Source organism: Schistocerca serialis, chromosome 10, assembly GCF_023864345.2.
Source record: "Schistocerca serialis cubense isolate TAMUIC-IGC-003099 chromosome 10, iqSchSeri2.2, whole genome shotgun sequence".
NCBI lineage: Eukaryota > Metazoa > Arthropoda > Insecta > Orthoptera > Acrididae > Schistocerca > Schistocerca serialis.
Window position 1 is genome coordinate 143026331 of NC_064647.1, and position 18616 is coordinate 143044946.

Consider the following 18616-nt stretch of genomic DNA (forward strand, 5'->3'; position numbering starts at 1 on the left):
CCAACTTGAATAGTCATTGGTTATCTTTTCCTCCAACGATTTTTTAAATTCCAAAGGAATGGTATCAATGCCTTCCACCATATTGGATCACAAGTATTCTAACTCCCTGATGAACTCTAATAGGAATCCCCTGTGTCTTCGATGTCGACGTCTTAATTCTTCTTCTATCATATTATGCCAGTTCCTCCCCCTCGTAGAGGCCTGCAGGATACTGTTTCCACATGTTTGTCCTCACCTCGATTTTTAACAGTGGAGTTTCTGTGTCACTCTCATAGCATTGTTACCTTTGACTTTGTCACAGATGATGATGTAGACTTTTTTGTATGCTGTATCTGTTCTTCTGACAATCTTTCCTTCTCCATTTTCTTCCCATTATTATTGCAGTCATTTCACCTTGACTTCCCTGCACTCCCTATTTATTTCATTCCTAAGCAAATAATGCTGCTGTATTCCTGTTTTTTTCTGTACATTTTTGTTTTGTACATCCTTCTTTTGTCAGTCAGTCAAAATACACCTTCTGTACTCCTGGGGCATCGTGTGGTGGAGTGGGGTCTCCTTACGATGTGCTTACATCACCATGCAATATCTCCTGGTAGACTGCAGTGCTGTGCACCACACCATGGTGTCCCTCCTGGAGAAGTTCTATGCCATGTACTTCTCAACAGTTGAAGTAGATATTTGGGATTTGATGTAAAACGTTTGGTCAGTCAGATTTTGATGTTGATTCCACCTGAAAAATATATTAAAGTTGTCAAATGAATGTTTTGATTTTTTATCAGTTAATGCATAGGTAGTACACAAAGCCGTTAAAGAATACATTGGCTTTCTATTAGTAGCTTGGAAACCACCGTAAGAAGATTTTTTTGTGGTTTTTCAAGGTTTTCATCTGACAGACACTGGGGTCTAACTGCAAGAAGTTTCACTTCTTCCGAACAAACCCTTACAAAAAGTGTAATAATCTTGTAGATGAATATTTTGATGGCAGCGGAGCAATTATATAAAAAGAAGTTATTCTCTCTTTCATTTTATAAAAATGTAAAGGGTGCTCATTCCTTATACACTAAACAGTGGCGTGTCGAACACCCAGTGCATGCACAACCTTGGAGGTATGTTGAGTATCCTGAGCATTGAGCACAATTAAAGTGAAGCTCTGATCAAATACAATTATGTTCCATTTCTTGTTTTTCCAGCACTCAACTGTCACAAGACATGCCAAACTATACTCCCACTTCCCCTCCCGCCGCCCATCCCCACTTCCCCTCTTCCCAAATGCAATTGCTCCTGAGTCTATATATTTGTGTAATGTTGTTGTTGTCGTGGTCTTCAGTCCTGAGACTGGTTTGATGCAGCTCTCCATGCTACTCTATCCTGTGCAAGCTTCTTCATCTCCCAGTACCTACTGCAACCTACATCCTTCTGAATATGCTTAGTGTAGTCATCTCTTGGTCTCCCTCTACGATTTTTACCCTCCACGCTGCCCTCCAATGCTAAATTTGTGATCCCTTGATGCCTCAGAACACATCCTACCAACTTGTCCCTTCTTCTTCTCAAGTTGTGCCACAAACTCCTCTTCTCTCCAATTCTATTCAATACCTCCTCATTAGTTATGTGATCTACCCATCTAATTTTCAGCATTCTTCTGTAGCACCACATTTCGAAACCTTCTATTCTCTTCTTGTCCAAACTATTTATCGTCCATGTTTCACTTCCATACATGGCTACACTCCATACAAATACTTTCAGAATCGACTATCTGACACTTAAATCTATATTCGATGTTAACAAATTTCTCTTCTTCAGAAACACTTTCCTTGCCATTGCCAGTCTAAATTTTATATCCTCTCTACTTCAACCATCATCAGTTATTTTGCTCCCCTAATAGCAAAACTTTAAGTGTCTCATTTCCTAATCTAATTCCCTCAGCATCAACCGACTTAATTCGACTACTTTCCATTATCCTCGTTTTGCTTTTGTTGATGTTCATCTTATATCCTCCTTTCAAGACACTCACTGTCCATTCCGTTCAACTGCTCTTCCAAGTCCATTGCTGTCTCTGACAGAATTACAATGTCATCGGCGAACCTCAGAGTTTTTATTTCTTCTCCATGGATTTTAATACCTACTCTGAATTTTTCTTTTGTTTCCTTTACTGCTTGCTCAATATACAGATTGAATAACATTGGGGAGAAGCTACAACCCTGTCTCACTCCCTTTCCAACCACTGCTTCCCTTTCATGTGCCTCGTCTCTTATAACTGCCATCTGGTTTCTGCACAAATTGTAAATAGCCTTTCACTGTATTTTACCCCTGCCACCTTCAGAATTTGAAAGAGAGTATTCCAGCCAACATTGTCTAAAGCTTTCTCTAACTCTACAAATGCTAGAAACGTAGGTTTGCCTTTCCTTAATCTAGCTTCTACGATAAGTCATAAGGTCAGTAATGCCTCACGTGTTCCAACATTTCTACAGAATCCAAACTGATCTTCCCCGAGGTCGGCTTCTACCAGTTTTTCCATTTGTCTGTAAAGAATTCGTGTTAGTATTTTGCAGCTGTGACTTATTAAACTGGTAGTTTGGTAATTTTCACTTCTGTCAACACCTGCTTTCTTTGGGATTGGAACTGTTATATTCTTCTTGAAGTCTGAAGGTATTTCACGTGTCTCATACATCCTGCTCACCAGATGCTAGAGTTTTGTCAGGACTGGCTCTCCCAAGGCTGTCAGTAGTTCTAATGGAATGTTGTCTACTCCCGGGGCATTGTTTCGACTCAGGTCTTTCAGTGCTCTGTCAAACTCTTCACGCAGTATTGTATCTCCCATTTCATCTTCATCCTCTTCCATTTCCATAATATTGTCCTCAAGTACATTGCCCTTGTATAGACCCTCTATATACTCCTTCCACCTTACTGCTTTCCCTTCTTTGCATAGAACTGGGTTTCCATCTGAGCTCTTGATATTCATACAAGTGGCTCTCTTTTCTCCAAAGATCTCTTTAATTTTCCTGTAGGCAGTATCTATCTTACCCCTAATGAGATAAGCCTCTACATCCTTACATTTGTCCTCTAGCCATCCCTGCTTAGCCATTTAGCACTCCCTGTCGATCTCATTTTTGAGACGTTTGTATTCCTTTTTGCCTGCTTCATTTACTGCATTTTTATATTTTCTCCTTTCATCAGTTAAATTCAATATTTCTTCTGTTACCCAAGGATTTCTACTAGCCCCCCGTCTTTTTACCTACTTGATCCTCTGCTGCCTTCACTACTTCATCCCTCAGAGCTACCTATTCTTCTTCTACTGTATTTCTTTCCCCCATTCCTGTCAATTGTTCCCTTATGCTCTCCCTGAAACTCTGTACAACCTCTGGTTTAGTCAGTTTATCCAGGTCCCATCTCCTTAAATTCCCACATTTTTGCAGTTTCTTCAGTTTTAATCTGCAGTTCATAACCAATAGATTGTGGTCAGAGTCCACATCTGCCTCTGGAAATGTCTTACAATTTAAAACCTGGTTCCTAAATCTCTGTCTTACCGTTATATAATGTATCTGATACCTTCTAATATCTCCAGGATTCTTCCATGTATACAACCTTCTTTTATGATTCTTGAACCAAGTGTTAGCTATGATTATGTTATGCTCTGTGCAAAATTCTACCAGGCGGCTTCCTCTTTCATTTCTTACCCCCAATCCATATTCACCTACTATGTTTCCTTCTCTCCATTTTCCTACTCTCGAATTCCAGTCACCAATGACTTTGTGTATAGAATCATATAATAATAGATTAGTCTATGAAACAGATGTTGTCAAGAAAGTAAAATTAGGTCTACTTTATAAAAGTATTGTTATCTGTCAGTTTTTAGTCTTTTTACATGTTCAATGGGCCATACTCATGACAGCTCACCACGATGTAGGCCATGTCTGTAGATTTACATACAAGATACATTTTCTCTGTTAAAACATGGCTAAATGAGGGCTTTTTACAGACTTGCATTTTTTAGAAAATTATCTTATTCTACAAATAAATAGAAAATGTAAGATGGAATCTATGATTTTTGTTAATATAAAAAAAGTGCTCTAACCACATACATACTTAGTTCTCAGATATTCATTTGTGGATTAGGAATATCAACCAGGGATAATTTCATTATATGTTTGTCAGGTCTCCAGCCTGGTCATACATTCGTTTTCACATGAATTTTCAATGCTCCATATGGTCACCATCTTCAGATGAGATCGCTATTCACTAAACCTCGCCAGAACTGATTCCTGCCATGAACAGTTGCACTTATATTCATCTTGAGAACTAACGTGCCTTCTAGGTAAATTCTTGCTGCTGCCTCGTGATGCAAAGTGAACATACAGCGCATCTGTGATGAAAGCTGTGAGAAACTGTGCATCACTACAGTGTATACGCCTCTGCCACCCTAGTGAAAGACTGTTGTTTAATTTGAGACAGAACATGATTCCACATTTTACTTAAAGAATAACTCTCATCTCTATTTATAAATATTATCTACCACTCTAATTTCAGTCGATTCCTATAAGGTAGGGTCCCAATAGTGAGACACTGCACCAACTGCCTGTGTCTCACTGTACATTATTCTGTGTCCACAAGTTATGCAGTGCTCCTCCACCACAGATTCCTCAGGTTGTAGTAATTGTGTGTAGCACAATGGCAAGGGATTCTGTAAATGCCGCTCTCTCTTAGTCCTGAAATACACTTTAATATTATGTCTTTGTAAAATCCTTCGTATCCTTGAAGGTATGCTACCATCATATGGTAGGAGAGCAACTGAGCTATATACGTCTTCTGCTGGTTTTGGCAAAGGTCAGTGTAGCCAGTTTGTCATTGTAGCCATTGTGCATGTACACAAGCTTAAAGTTTCTGTATACAAGATGGCATCAGCTTCCCTCACAAACATCCTCAATGTCCCTACATGTTGGATGCTAACTTCTTGCATTGGGACTGTGTCTTAAAGGAGTTGATTGAAATTAGACTGGCATATAAAATTATCAATAGAGACGAGAGCTTCCTGTAAGGAATCCTGTTTTATCTTAAAAAACAACGGTCCTTAACTCAGACAAGGAGGCACATACTCCATAGTGATTCATCGTTTCAGCCAGCTTTCACCGCTGGATCGCTGTGCCTTCACTTAGTGTTATGGGACAACAACAATAATTTCTCTCACAGGCACTGTTGGTTTTCTGCATTGTATAAAACTGTTGTTCGTGGCAGCAATCAGTTATGGGGAGATTTAGCAGACAGCATTCTCACCTGAAGATGGTCCATAGAAAAATCAAGTCGAGATGACAGAACAGTCTGGCTGCTGACCCGACAAGAATGCAATGAATTAATTCTTAGGGAAAGTCAATACATTCACAGGGATGATTTCAATTTGTTTTTAAAATTTCTCATTATTGGCCAGCAGTTTTAATTCACAAGGGAGGCTATCACACATTTTTATGACCACATATATTGCTCCTTTCTTTGCAATAGTACAGTTCCGTTGTTTATAGTGACTATTTTTGTTACTGTAATCGAATTAAAATTACTTGATGATTGACATCTGTCACTTGGCACTACAATGTTGCCACATCATCTACCACTCGGTTAAAGGCTATACACAAAATCAGCAGGTCACTTCACAAGTACTAAAATGCTGTTCTTGTAATGCGGAGCACTGTTGGAAGCTGCTGCCATCAGTTATGACAGGAATGTGAGATGCTCTGTCGGTAGCTGATTTTAAATGACCAGTGACTGAACTGAGCCAATCAACACATTTTGTAACTCTGAATTTACACTTGTGTCGTAACCTAACCACAACCTCTAGATGTGCAACATATCCAAGAAAATGAAGGTCAGTCTGCGGCAGAACTACTAATCGTGCTTGCTTTGCCCACGGTGACTAAAGCTGATCTGTATGAGCAAACTCGAGACAGAAAAAAATTCAGCTTCAGTGCTAAAAGCGAATCGTAACATCTCACTTTTGGTGTGGAAGCTGACACGGTACCAACCGATAAGTGGTCCTGGTTGGAAGTCATTAACGAGTTACAGGTGACACCAGCACATTCTAAATGAAAAAAGAATGATAGAGAGAAAAACAAAAGCAAATAAAGTCACTACAATTATGAAAATGCTGTGACAAATGACTAAAAATAAAAGAAATTACACTGAAACCAATTAACTGAAAATAATAATAAATATTATTGATGATAATAATAATAATAATAATAATGTTGATAAAGATTTAAAAATAGAAAAGATATCATCCGAAGAGATTTAAACCCATGGCCTTCTGTCTCCCAGACTGTATCTTTACGACTGTATCTTTACCACTACGCTATTTAAGACCCTCAGATTATAGTGTTATGTCTATAGAACCAGTTGCAACAATCATTTGCTGCCTACGGTTTCACACCATATCAAGTTTACCTACTATAAGCCGATCTCTGTGATGACAATTATCGAATATGTGAAATGGGATTGCATCTAGTGCAAAAGGATCATCCAGTAGTCTTTGGCTAGTGGTGTGTATGAAATTTGTGTTATTTTGTAACCATTGTTTTGTGTTTGCTGTTTTGCGTGTGTTCATCACTGTAATAAAATGTGAAATAAAAGAGCTGGACCCAGGATTCGGGATCCAAACACAACAAGAAAAAAAAAAAAAAAAAAAAAAAAAAAAGCCAGACAAGGAACGGGAATGAACTGACCATTTGTTGTGGCAGTTTGTCAATGGCAAACAGTTTGGGTGTGATGTTGAGTGCTCTAATCGGAGGAAGATACCTCCAACACGTGAAATGTCACCCATCAAATAATTTTAAGCGGACTATAGTACTCAGTTCACAAATGCTACTATTATTTTAAAATTGTGTCTAAGTCTTCAAAACAAACTTCATAACAGAACAGATCTGTTGTGACACTGTTTGTATGCCTTAATTTTTAAACAGTTGCCTGCATGAAGTGTGTAGCATTTTTCTATGCAATAATACTTTCTGAAACTTCCTGACAGATTAAAACTGTGTGCCGGACCGAGACTTGAACTTGGGGCCTTTGCCTTTCGTGGGCAAGTGCTCTACCAATTGAGCTACTCAAGCATGACTCACACCCTGTCCTCACAGCTTTACTCCTGCCAGTATCTCGTCTCCTACCTTCCAAACTTCACAGAAGCTGTCCTGCAAACCTCCGTTACAGAGTGAAAATCTCATTCTGGAAACATCCCCCAGGCTGTGGCTAGGGCATGTCTCCGCAGTATCCTTTCTTCCAGGAGTGCTAGTTCTGCAAGGTTTGCAGGAGAGCTTCTGTGAAGTTTGGAAGGTAGGAGACGAGATACTGGCAGAAGTAAAGCAGTGAAGACAGGGCGTGAGTCGTGCTTGGGTAACTCAGTTGGTAGAGCACTTGCCCGCAGAAAGCAAAGGTCCTGAGTTCTCGTTCCGGCACACAATTTTAATCTGCTAATAAGTTTCATACCAGTGCACACTTCGCTTCAGAGTGAAAATCTCATTCTGGAATAATAATTTGTGTCTGTGCTTGGAATTGCCCCACAAAATTAATCCATGTGACCAGTGAATGGATATTTGCAGAGTAAGCTAATTTTCTAATAATTTCATCGCCAGGCTCAGCAATTGCGTGTAGAACCAATATTTCTGGACTCGAGAAGATCTTTGATGTGTAGTTTCCAAGATCTGATCGATATGCACATCCAAGAATTTTAAACAATGAATTTACACACAACAAACTCTCAGTTACTTAATGCATTTGCAAAACAAGCATCATGTCAGATTTGCAAGTTTGCCACATAACTTACACGTAACTTGCCAGAAACAACAGGTTGATAATTATCATCTTTTAGTGACTAGGCAAAGTTACAGGGTACAATCTCCACATTTACCTGAAGACAGCATGAGAAAAATGGAAAAATATTTTAAGAATGACCAGCAATGGAACAGTGTCCTATACACCTTCTGGTGGTAAAGTGAGAGTCATATGCATAAGGGTGTATTATAATGAAAATATTTGATCTAATTATGAGAGTAAACTTCAGGCTGAGATTTTTATTATTTTCTCCACAATCTCTGACCTATGCACAAGTAATCTGCAAATTTAATAACCCACAACTGGATATTTGGGAACTTGCTGATTTACCTTTCCCCTGTCCTTTTAGGTCACTAGATAAATGTTCAAAGGTTGTTACGATGATCCTCAAAAATTTGTTTTTGTGCCTTAATCTGTGAAAATAATGATTTATGTGAACATCTGTTGATTTTTTAAAAAGGGCTTCTGCTGATCCTATGTTAACAGGATCGAACGTTCACTGTTGGAGATATTTGCTACCGAAGAAGTGGTCTCGACAACTGGCAATGGGAGTGACGAAGGCTCTGCATCTGGCTCTGTGTCCCCTCTGGTGTCGACGAGCCACCAGCTACCAATTTCAGGAGGAGTTTCCACCACCACCTTGCGTCCTTCAGCAGCTGCATCATCACGGGTTTCAGCATTGTTGTGTGACCAATCTGCAAACTCGGGTAATTATCTTTGTGCTGTTGTTAGTGCTCAGTTGCTTCTGAAAGGAAGTTGTTTTTACAGAAATGTTAACAGGATACTCCACATAACCGCTCATAAGTAAAAAAGTGAAATGCATTTTTGTATGAGTGTCCTTTACACACTTACTGGAATACCAATTTGGGACCTTATACCTACTTCGAAAACATTTTTTGTTGCTATTGTAAAAAGTACTGTTCATATGTGACTCTCAGTTTCAGTTAACCCATGTCTTCCCAGTGTTCGCTACATGCAACATGAAGCTTTCAATAATCCCCCCCCCCCCCCTCCTCCCCTCCAAAAGGGGTAAACTAATTGTGAAATATAGAGAAGTGTTGTCAGCGAATACGTGAATGGCTTTTAACATGTGCGTGATGCGTTTTGTATAATAAATTTATTTTCACTGCATTTTGTGAAGTTAAACTTCATGTTGTGTGTACACCATACTGGGAAGAAATAGGTTAGCGGCAGTTAAATTCTTATGTGGAAGAGAAAGAGAATGTACAGTAAAATCCCCCGTTTACACTATTCAGTGGACTGACCCAAAAATGTGTAAAATATGGGAAAGCATAGGAAACAGAACAAGCAAAAATGGATAAATTACTCTTACTGTTGTTCTCTTTATATTGTTCAAAATATGTAATTTAAACATTTTGAGTTTTTTCTATTTAAAAAATCTGAAATAAATGTTTTTGTTTCTTGCTAACAGCAATTGGTTTTGCTTGTGTCTCCACAATATATAGTCATAAAGGCTGTGGCTGAGTGCTCTCTCTCTCTCTCTCTCTCTCTCTCTCTCACACACACACACACACACACACACACACACACACACACACACACACAAAAAGTGCGTAGGCTTCTCTCTTCCTTCTGTTGTACAGTGGTGTGAATAAAACACAGAAGTAAGTCTTTCATGAAGCCACATTAAAAAAGATACTCATTTTTTTAGTGTGAGACTTGTGACTGATAATCATTATAAAATTATGGTAAATTTATGGTAAATAAAACTTGTAAGACAATATTGGTTAAAATACTAAAGTTGACAGTCTTCATAAACAGGGAACAATAGGCACAAAATCTACCACTTATTGACAATAAGTTGGTCACTTAGTTTGGGGACATTCTGGGGGAGAAAGAGAGTGGAAATCGGAGAATCTCGAATCTCTAACATCAAGTTGAACCAATCTAAGACTGCATGCCTAGTACAGATTAGCGTATTTCACACAGAAGTAACTAATTAATGAAAGCTCATTATAGAGATGGCTGTCTTCAAAAGTGGTTTGAATAAGTGGCTGTGAAATTAAATTAAAGCTTTCGCAAAACAACACAATGAGCAAAAGGAAGATTTTTACTAGAGTCGCTATTGTCAGATTGTGATTATCATCAAGGCAGTGACTCATCATGCTTTACTACCCTTTCAAGCACTGCCAACCTATAATACAGGCTGCAGTGACCCGACACACCGACAGTGAAAATCACGCTTGCCACGCTAATGTTATTTTACACGATCAATAACTTTGCATATAGTTTGCATTTTCTGCTTTGTTTCGAGGCTGACTTTGAAAAGGAATACGAAGCACTGTGTGGAGGTATCTGTATGAAAACCAGTGTTAAAGTTCATAATAGCATCAAAGGAAACTTAAAATGTGGGAAATGTTGTAATACGGAATCATTAATAATAATGGGAAAGGACAGTTAGGACACTGCAGTTGTGTGTGCCTTGGCAGTACTGAAATTTTTGTGTGCTGAAAGTAAAAAGTAGTACTGAGCAGCAATTCTCACAATTTTACAGTTTTCTCAAGTGAAATTCCTCGTGTATAATATAAGGATTCCACAGAACATAAAGGTTCACAAGAATGATTTTAAGCATTTTTTGTACATTCTGTGACTATGTGCGGAATCGTTAATGGTGGGAAGACATCGTGAGTGTGCTGTTCATTTCTAAACACTATTCAGTTAAATTTTGTTTGAATAAACTTGAGACTTCGTCACTAGAATTGTTATGAATCTGCGTAGCTTTGCCAAAGACTGCTTCTGATATGTAATCTTCTGCCCCCCTTATCTCTACAGTTCACTCACCCTTAATAGTACACTGCCTGACAAAAAATGTGAGACACCCGGCAGACACAGTCTGTTGTCAACGTAACTTTGCGCACGTACACGCCGTCGACAATATGTAAATGAGTTAAAATTGTCTATGACACGTAGAACAGCCAACAGAGTGCATTAGTGTTTTTTGTATTTAGGGTTGTTGCCAGGCCTGTAGGGCATGCAAGGACTACGAACAGAGAAAGGTGTCGAGTGGTCACTGTGAAGGACACGGAGGTGCCGCATACTTGTGTGAAAGGGACCTCACTGTTAGGGTCAATTTCGACGGTCGGCCTAATCGTGCAGTATCCAGATTTGTGGGGCATTCTGGTGCAACAGTGGTCAGATGTTCTGTGCCAGAATGTGAGGGCAGGCATACTCAATGTCGAGGATCCGGCACGAGGGAGGATCGTCATATTGTGTGGGGGCACATCGTAACCCTTTCGTGTCTGCAGCGGCCCCTCAGGAAAGTAATGGACGGCCACCTATATGAGATAGGACACAAAAATGGTGTTTCAGCACATCTGAAGGAAGTTAAACCAGGTACTGCCATCATAGGTTGCTTTTGCCATCTGATTAATCTTGCAGTTGAAAAGGAGCTGGAAGATTACCATTACAGTGGATGAGATCCTTTGTATATTTTATTTCTTAAAGCAGAATGTCAAAAGAAAATAATGCTTTTAGAAATTTCAGAATTTGTGCGGTAAAGAAGCAAAGAAAATTCTGAAGCATGTATGTACCAGGTGGTTATCTTTAGGCAGATGTTTTATAGACAACTGGATCAGTGGGATGCGCTTAGTTCTTTCTTCAAGGAGGAAATAATATTCTAACGTTTCTGACTTAAAGTGTGAGTGTGAATCTGGGTTATTTCGGTTTATTTATCCAAACCACTTCCACTTCTTTACAAGGTGACTTACTTGGAATTTGAAGCCACTGTTCTTTACTGGATAGCCGGCTGCTGGAAAAGCTCTTGACTTCTTCTCCATCGAATAATGCTAGGTACAGGAATTTTTAGACTCTTTCTACTTGTTTCATAAGTAGACATACAAACTTTGGTTTTTCGTCAGTTAATGATGTGTGGTGTGCATACTGTAAGACCTTCGGTACACACACCATCAGATTATTTGCCTTGTCGCTCTAACGAAGTAGGCGAGTGTCAGCAATATGTCTCGTGGTCTTATCGTGGCGTGTTTATCTTCTGCCGTTAGGTCAGACGATAAAAATGCCACTTGCACGCTTTGAGTAGCAGATTGACGGTGACCAACTTTAAACAGAACTTGATTAATTTTCACACACATTTATTAAAATAATAAAAAGCATACACATTACGTAACTTGATTCTGGATGCTGTTTACAATTGACAATCTGAAGTTCCTTTGGTCTTGGTACATTAATCTTATTCTCACATATCTCTGATACTTGACAAAGTGCCTATACATTTATCTTCATGGCTATGTACAGGAATATGGTAATCTTATTAGGCGCAGACTGAAACTTGACTATAGACTGGTACAGACAAATGTAGACTGGTACAGACTAATGCAGACTGACTAATCGGAGGTCTGTACACTCGTTGTAATACCTCGCGCGTTCAGGTATCACTGTGCAAGTGGGATCCGCGAGGAGAAAAGGTTCTACGTTAGCACCAATCTCATTGGCTGCATTACATATTAATACGCTGATTGGTGGAAGTAGAATTTGGTCCGTCTCTAAGGCAGCGCCATCTCGTAGTGCGGAGCCAGACGAGCGCTGCGCTTGCGCTGTTGTGCTTAGCGGGGCGCACTCTAGTGGGAAAGTTGAGTACGCGCTGACTACGCAGAACTATGTACACAACATGATGTATTTTACTTTCATACACAATAAAACTCTTGCTTTCAACAGTATCTTCTACAACTTCTTACTAAAGTAATCAAGTTTTGTTTTGTGCTCACCCGGCCTAGAATTCACAGTGTGTAGGTGAGTGGATGTGGAGGCAGGTCAGCAGTGGTGAACAGCATCTGGTGCCGGCGGCGTCAGATGTTTGTTGGTTTCTGCATCACCGCGGTCTGTGTGAGAGCTGTATACTGCCCACTCTGGATCTTCTTGGTTGAAGTGTTCTATGCGTATTCTTAGACAAATACGTCGAAATCATCTTTGCTGTTTTTATCATTGTGAATTTTTCATTTCTTCACCATTTTTCCATTTAAATTTTGCTCCGTTGGATACTTGAACTTATTCTAATTTCTCAGAGTAATTCCCTTGTCTTCTATGGCAACATGTAACAGCTTCTTTTCTCATTCTTCACTTAAAATTCCTGTTTTCTCAGTCCTTTCTTACAAGTCGCCACATTCTTACGTTTCTGACTTAAAGTGTGGGTGTGAATCTGTGTTATTTCGGTTTATCCCCCCAAACCACCTTCCACTTCTTTACGAGGTGACTTACTTGGAATTTGCAGTCACTTTACCGGATAGCCAGCTGGTGGAAACCATCATGACTTCTTCTCTGTCGAATTATGCTTGGTACAGGAATTTTTAGATTCTTTCTACTTATGATATAAGTAGATATACAAAATTTGGTTTTCGTCAGTTAACAATGTATTTGACTGTCGTACACAATAAAACTCTCACTTTCAGCATAAAAATATAACTTCTGGTAAGTCCCTCCTACAGTCGAACGTCTGAAACAAATTAAATTACAGTTAAGAAAAGTTATGGTATCAAAGCCAACAGTCTTTTAACATAAATCAGAAAATAAGTCTTGCCTATAGCAAGGTTATGTCAAAAGTTTTTAAGAGCTCTTTTTCAACTGTCTTTGTTTTAATAACAATAGTCAACAACCCAATAAACACAGAGCTACATATAAACTCCACGGTTCTTCCTTACACACTCACTAAAACATCTATGGATTGCCCAACAGGTAATTGTTGGTGCCGTTCATCCGCCGCGTCTACTTTCTTCCCACAACTGATTTTAAACATGCACACCCAAACGTGATGCATAGTAGGTAGGATTATACCATCCCACACTCATATCCATAATATCATGTGTTCGAGATGGTGGAAGGCTGAGTGGCTCTATAGTTTACACAGCAATTCTCAAATCACTACAATATTATGTACCCAAAACATTTCCACAAGCTTGACATCTTTCAGAATACTTGTTGTTGTTGTGGTCTTCAGTCCTGAGACTGGTTTGATGCAGCTCTCCATGCTACTCTAACCTGTGCAAGCTGCTTCATCTCCCACTACCTACTGCAACCTACATCCTTCTGAATCTGCTTAGTGTATTCATCTCTTGGTCTCCCTCTACGATTTTTACCCTCCAAGCTGCCCTCCAATACTAAATTGGTGATCCCTTGATGCCTCAGAACATGTCCTACCAACCGATCCCTTCTTCTGGTCAAGTTGTGCCACAAACTTCTCTTCTCCCCAATCCTATTCAATACTTCCTCATTAGTTATGTGATCTACCCATCTAATCTTCAGCATTCTTCTGTAGCACCACATTTCGAAAGCTTCTATTCTCTTCTTGTCCAAACTATTTATCGTCCATGTTTCACTTCCATACATGGCTACACTCCATACGAATACTTTCAGAAATGACTTCCTGACACTTAAATCAATACTGGATGTTAACAAATTTCTCTTCTTCAGAAACGCTTTCCTTGCCATTGCCAGCCTACATTTTATATCGTCTCTACTTCGACCATCATCAGTTATTTTGCTCCCCAAATAGCAAAACTCCTTTACTACTTTAAGTGCCTCATTTCCTAATCTAATTCCCTCAGCATCACCCGACTTAATTAGACTACATTCCATTATCCTTGTTTTGCTTTTGTTGATGTTCATCTTATATCCTCCTTTCAAGACACTGTCCATTCCATTCAACTGCTCTTCCAAGTCCTTTGCTGTCTCTGACAAAATTACAATGTCATCGGCGAACCTCAAAGTTTTTATTTCTTCTCCATGAATTTTAATACCTACTCCGAATTTTTCTTTTTTTTCCTTTACTGCTTGCTCAAGATACAGATTGAACAACATCGGGGAGAGGCTACAACCCTGTCTTACTCCCTTCCCAACCACTGCTTCCCTTTCATGTCCCTCGACTCTTATAACTGCCATCTGGTTTCTGTACAAATTGTAAATAGCCTTTCGCTCCCTGTATTTTACCCCTGCCACCTTTAGAATTTGAAAGAGAGTATTCCAGTCAACATTGTCAAAAGCTTTCTCTAAGTCTACAAATGCTAGAAACGTAGGTTTGCCTTTCCTTAATCTTTCTTCTAAGATAAGTCGTAAGGTCAGTATTGCCTCACGTGTTCCAGTGTTTCTACGGAATCCAAACTGATCTTCCCCGAGGTTGGCTTCTACTAGTTTTTCCATTCGTCTGTAAAGAATTCGTGTTAGTATTTTGCAGCTGTGACTTATTACGCTGATAGTTCGGTAATTTTCACATCTGTCAACACCTGCTTTCTTTGGGATTGGAATTATTATATTCTTCTTGAAGTCTGAGGGTATTTCGCCTGTTTCATACATCTTGCTCACCAGATGGTAGAGTTTTGTCAGGAATGGCTCTCCCAAGGCTGTCAGTAGTTCCAATGGAATGTTGTCTACTCCGGAGGCCTTGTTTCGACTCAGGTCTTTCAGTGCTCTGTCAAACTCTTCACGCAGTATCATATCTCCCATTTCATCTTCATCTACATCCTCTTCCATTTCCATAATATTGTCCTCAAGTACATCGCCCTTGTATAGACCCTCTATATACTCCTTCCACCTTTCTGCTTTCCCTTCTTTGCTTAGAACTGGGTTTCCAATTGAGCTCTTGATATTCATACAAGTCGTTCTTTTATCTCCAAAGGTCTCTTTAATTTTCCTGTAGGCGGTATCTATCTTACCCCTAGTGAGATAGGCCTCTACATCCTTAAATTTGTCCTCTAGCCATCCCTGCTTAGCCATTTTGCACTTCCTGTTGATCTCATTTTTGAGACGTTTGTATTCCTTTTTGCCTGCTTCACTTACTGCATTTTTATATTTTCTCCTTTCATCAATTAAATTCAATATTTCTTCTGTTACCCAAGGATTCCTACTAGCCCTCGTCTTTTTACCTACTTGATCCTCTGCTGCCTTCACTACTTCATCCCTCAAAGCTACCCATTCTTCTTCTACTGTATTTATTTCCCCCATTCCTGTCAATTGCTCCCTTATGCTCTCCCTGAATCTCTGTACAACCTCTGGTTCTTTTAGTTTATCCAGGTCCCATCTCCTTAAATTCCCACCTTTTTGCAGTTTCTTCAGTTTTAATCTACAGGTCATAACCAATAGATTGTGGTCGGAGTCCACATCTGCCCCTGGAAATGTCTTACAATTTAAAACCTGGTTCCTAAATCTCTGTCTTACCATTATATAATCTATCTGATACCTTTTAGTATCTCCACGGTTCTTCCATGTATACAACCTTCTTTCATGATTCTTAAACCAAGTGTTAGTTATGATTATGTTGTGCTCTGTGCAAAATTCGACCAGGCGGCTTCCTCTTTCATTTCTGTCCCCCAATCCATATTCACCTACTATGTTTCCTTCTCTCCCATTTCCTACACTCGAATTCCAGTCACCCATGGCTATTAAATTTTCGTCTCCCTTCACTATCTGAATAATTTCTTTTATTTCATCATACATTTCTTCAATTTCTTCGTCATCTGCAGAGCTAGTTGGCGTATAAACTTGTACTACTGTAGTAGGCGTGGGCTTCGTATCTATCTTGGCCACAATAATGCGTTCACTATGCTGTTTGTAGTAGCTTACCTGCATTCCTATTTTCCTATTCATTATTAAACCTACTCCTGCATTACCCCTATTTGATTTTGTGTTTATAACCCTGTAGTCACCTGACCAGAAGTCTTGTTCCTCCTGCCACCGAACATCACTAATTCCCACTATATCTAACTTCAACCTATCCATTTCCCTTTTTAAATTTTCTAACCTACCTGCCTGATTAAGGGATCTGACATTCCACGCTCCGATCCGTAGAACGCCAGTTTTCTTTCTCCTGATAACGACATCCTCTTGAGTAGTCCCCGCCCGGAGATCCGAATGGGGGACTATTTTACCTCCGGAATATTTTACCCAAGAGGACGCCATCATCATGTAATCATACAGTAAAGCTGCATGCCCTCGGGAAAAATTACGGCCGTAGTTTCCCCTTGCTTTCAGCCGTTCGCAGTACCAGCACAGCAAGGCCGTTTTGGTTATTGTTACAAGGCCAGATCAGTCAATCATCCAGACTGTTGCCCTTGCAACTACTGAAAAAGCTGCTGCCCCTCTTCAGGAACCACACGTTTGTCTGGCCTCTCAACAGATACCCCTCCGTTGTGGTTGCACCTACGGTACGGCTATCTGTATCGCTGAGGCACGCAAGCCTCCCCACCAACGGCAAGGTCCATGGTTCATGGGGGGAAGTCAGAATACTTATCGTTGGACAAAGTGGATCCAAAAAGTGTCAGAAGAAGAGAATTCTTGATTCTGATTCTACACATGCTCCTAAAAGAGTAGCATATTCTTCTAAATGTAACAAACCTGTACTAAAAAGTAAGACTTCTGCTACAGCACGCGAGGAAAAATTGTTTATGTTCCTGTCATCAAACTTGAACAGTGCCTTTTGCACTTCCCTTCACATGACTATTCTTGTACTTGACAAATTGAATGCTGCCCGTCAGTGTTTGCCCCCCCAAATTCACTTTTTATTAGAACCTCTAATGCATTTACTAAAACAGTTGTTCACCAAGTTTTTTAAGCCCAAAATTGTCGAAAGCTCATCATTGCTTGAAGTTGAGTACTGCTTGATTCAGAATCAAAGAAGCAATGATGAGTTAAGTTATTGGCATTCAGACTTCAAACATAGTGAATGGTCTCTAGGTTACAGATAAATTTCTCTTCTTTTCATCAGTGAGGAACTACTTTTGAACTGCCTGTGACTACATAATTGTCAGGCTTCCACTGAAGGATGAAGGATGAGGTAGTAAAGCATGCTCAAGTTGCTAGGTTTGACAAATTGAATATGCTGTTTTCTTCAATTCGGTACAAACACCCCCCACCCCCGGAAAAGTTTCACGTCATGTTATGCAAGGAAGAGAATGAAACTACAGATGATGTAGTTAATGAGGTTCAGAAGACGTTCACAGCTATTCAAGTGGATGACACTTTGGCTGCAAATGATTCCAGTTGGTCACAAATATTAAGAATTTGTTGAACTGATGGACTCATTAAATTTAACTGAATTTCTAGGGTAATGTTATCTATTCTCATCATACCTCATAGCAGAATGTCAATGTGTTTTCAGCATTGTGAAGAAAAATAGAAGAGAGTTCAGATCATCCGTGTCCATTGAATCTCTGGAGTCTATTTCTATTTTGAAAACCAGAAATTCTGGTCCCTGTTATGAAAAACATTTTCTCAAGACTTTTTGCAGGAAGCTATGATTATTAAGGCGAACTGGCATGTGATTTGCGGTGTGGATTATATTATTTCTTGCCTGTGTTACATTAAAAAAGTTTTATTGTGTAAAGCCTAATTCAGTTATTGCATGTCTGCTTAATTTATCAAGGAAGTCCTGTTATGTACGCTCCAAACAAGTATTCACCAGGGCTGCTCCTGTTTAACATGGATTTCTTCTTGATCCCTATGTTCACCTACAAATCATTGGCCTATGATGTCATTAGATGCGACTTATGTGATGTATCCTATTTAAAGCATGAACTATTGTATTTTGCAACCCAGAAGTATTATTATTTTTGTCAGGCTGGGATATGTCAAAAATCATTAGATTTTTTGTCGTGTGTGGGTTTTACTGATTGTCCTTTTCAAAAGTTGGCAGGTACGATACTGATAAGTGAGTTCATACTGTCACATTCTTTGTAAACAGAAGTTGATTTTTTAACCACAACTACATCTTCATCTTTACTCTGCAAACCACTGTGAGGTGCATAGGAAAGGGCACATACCATTGTACCATTTATTAGGATTTCTTCCT

General features: G+C 39.4%; 1 protein-coding gene across 1 annotated transcript in view; it reads left to right on the forward strand.

Annotated features, from left to right (window-relative positions):
• Positions 1–18616, forward strand: part of LOC126424619 (mucin-4-like) — a 65632-nt gene that overhangs the window by 41887 nt on the left and 5129 nt on the right. The window contains exon 4 of the mRNA XM_050087356.1: positions 8293–8513. Coding sequence (XP_049943313.1) covers positions 8293–8513 — 221 coding nt within the window. The remainder of the gene's footprint in view (positions 1–8292; positions 8514–18616) is intronic.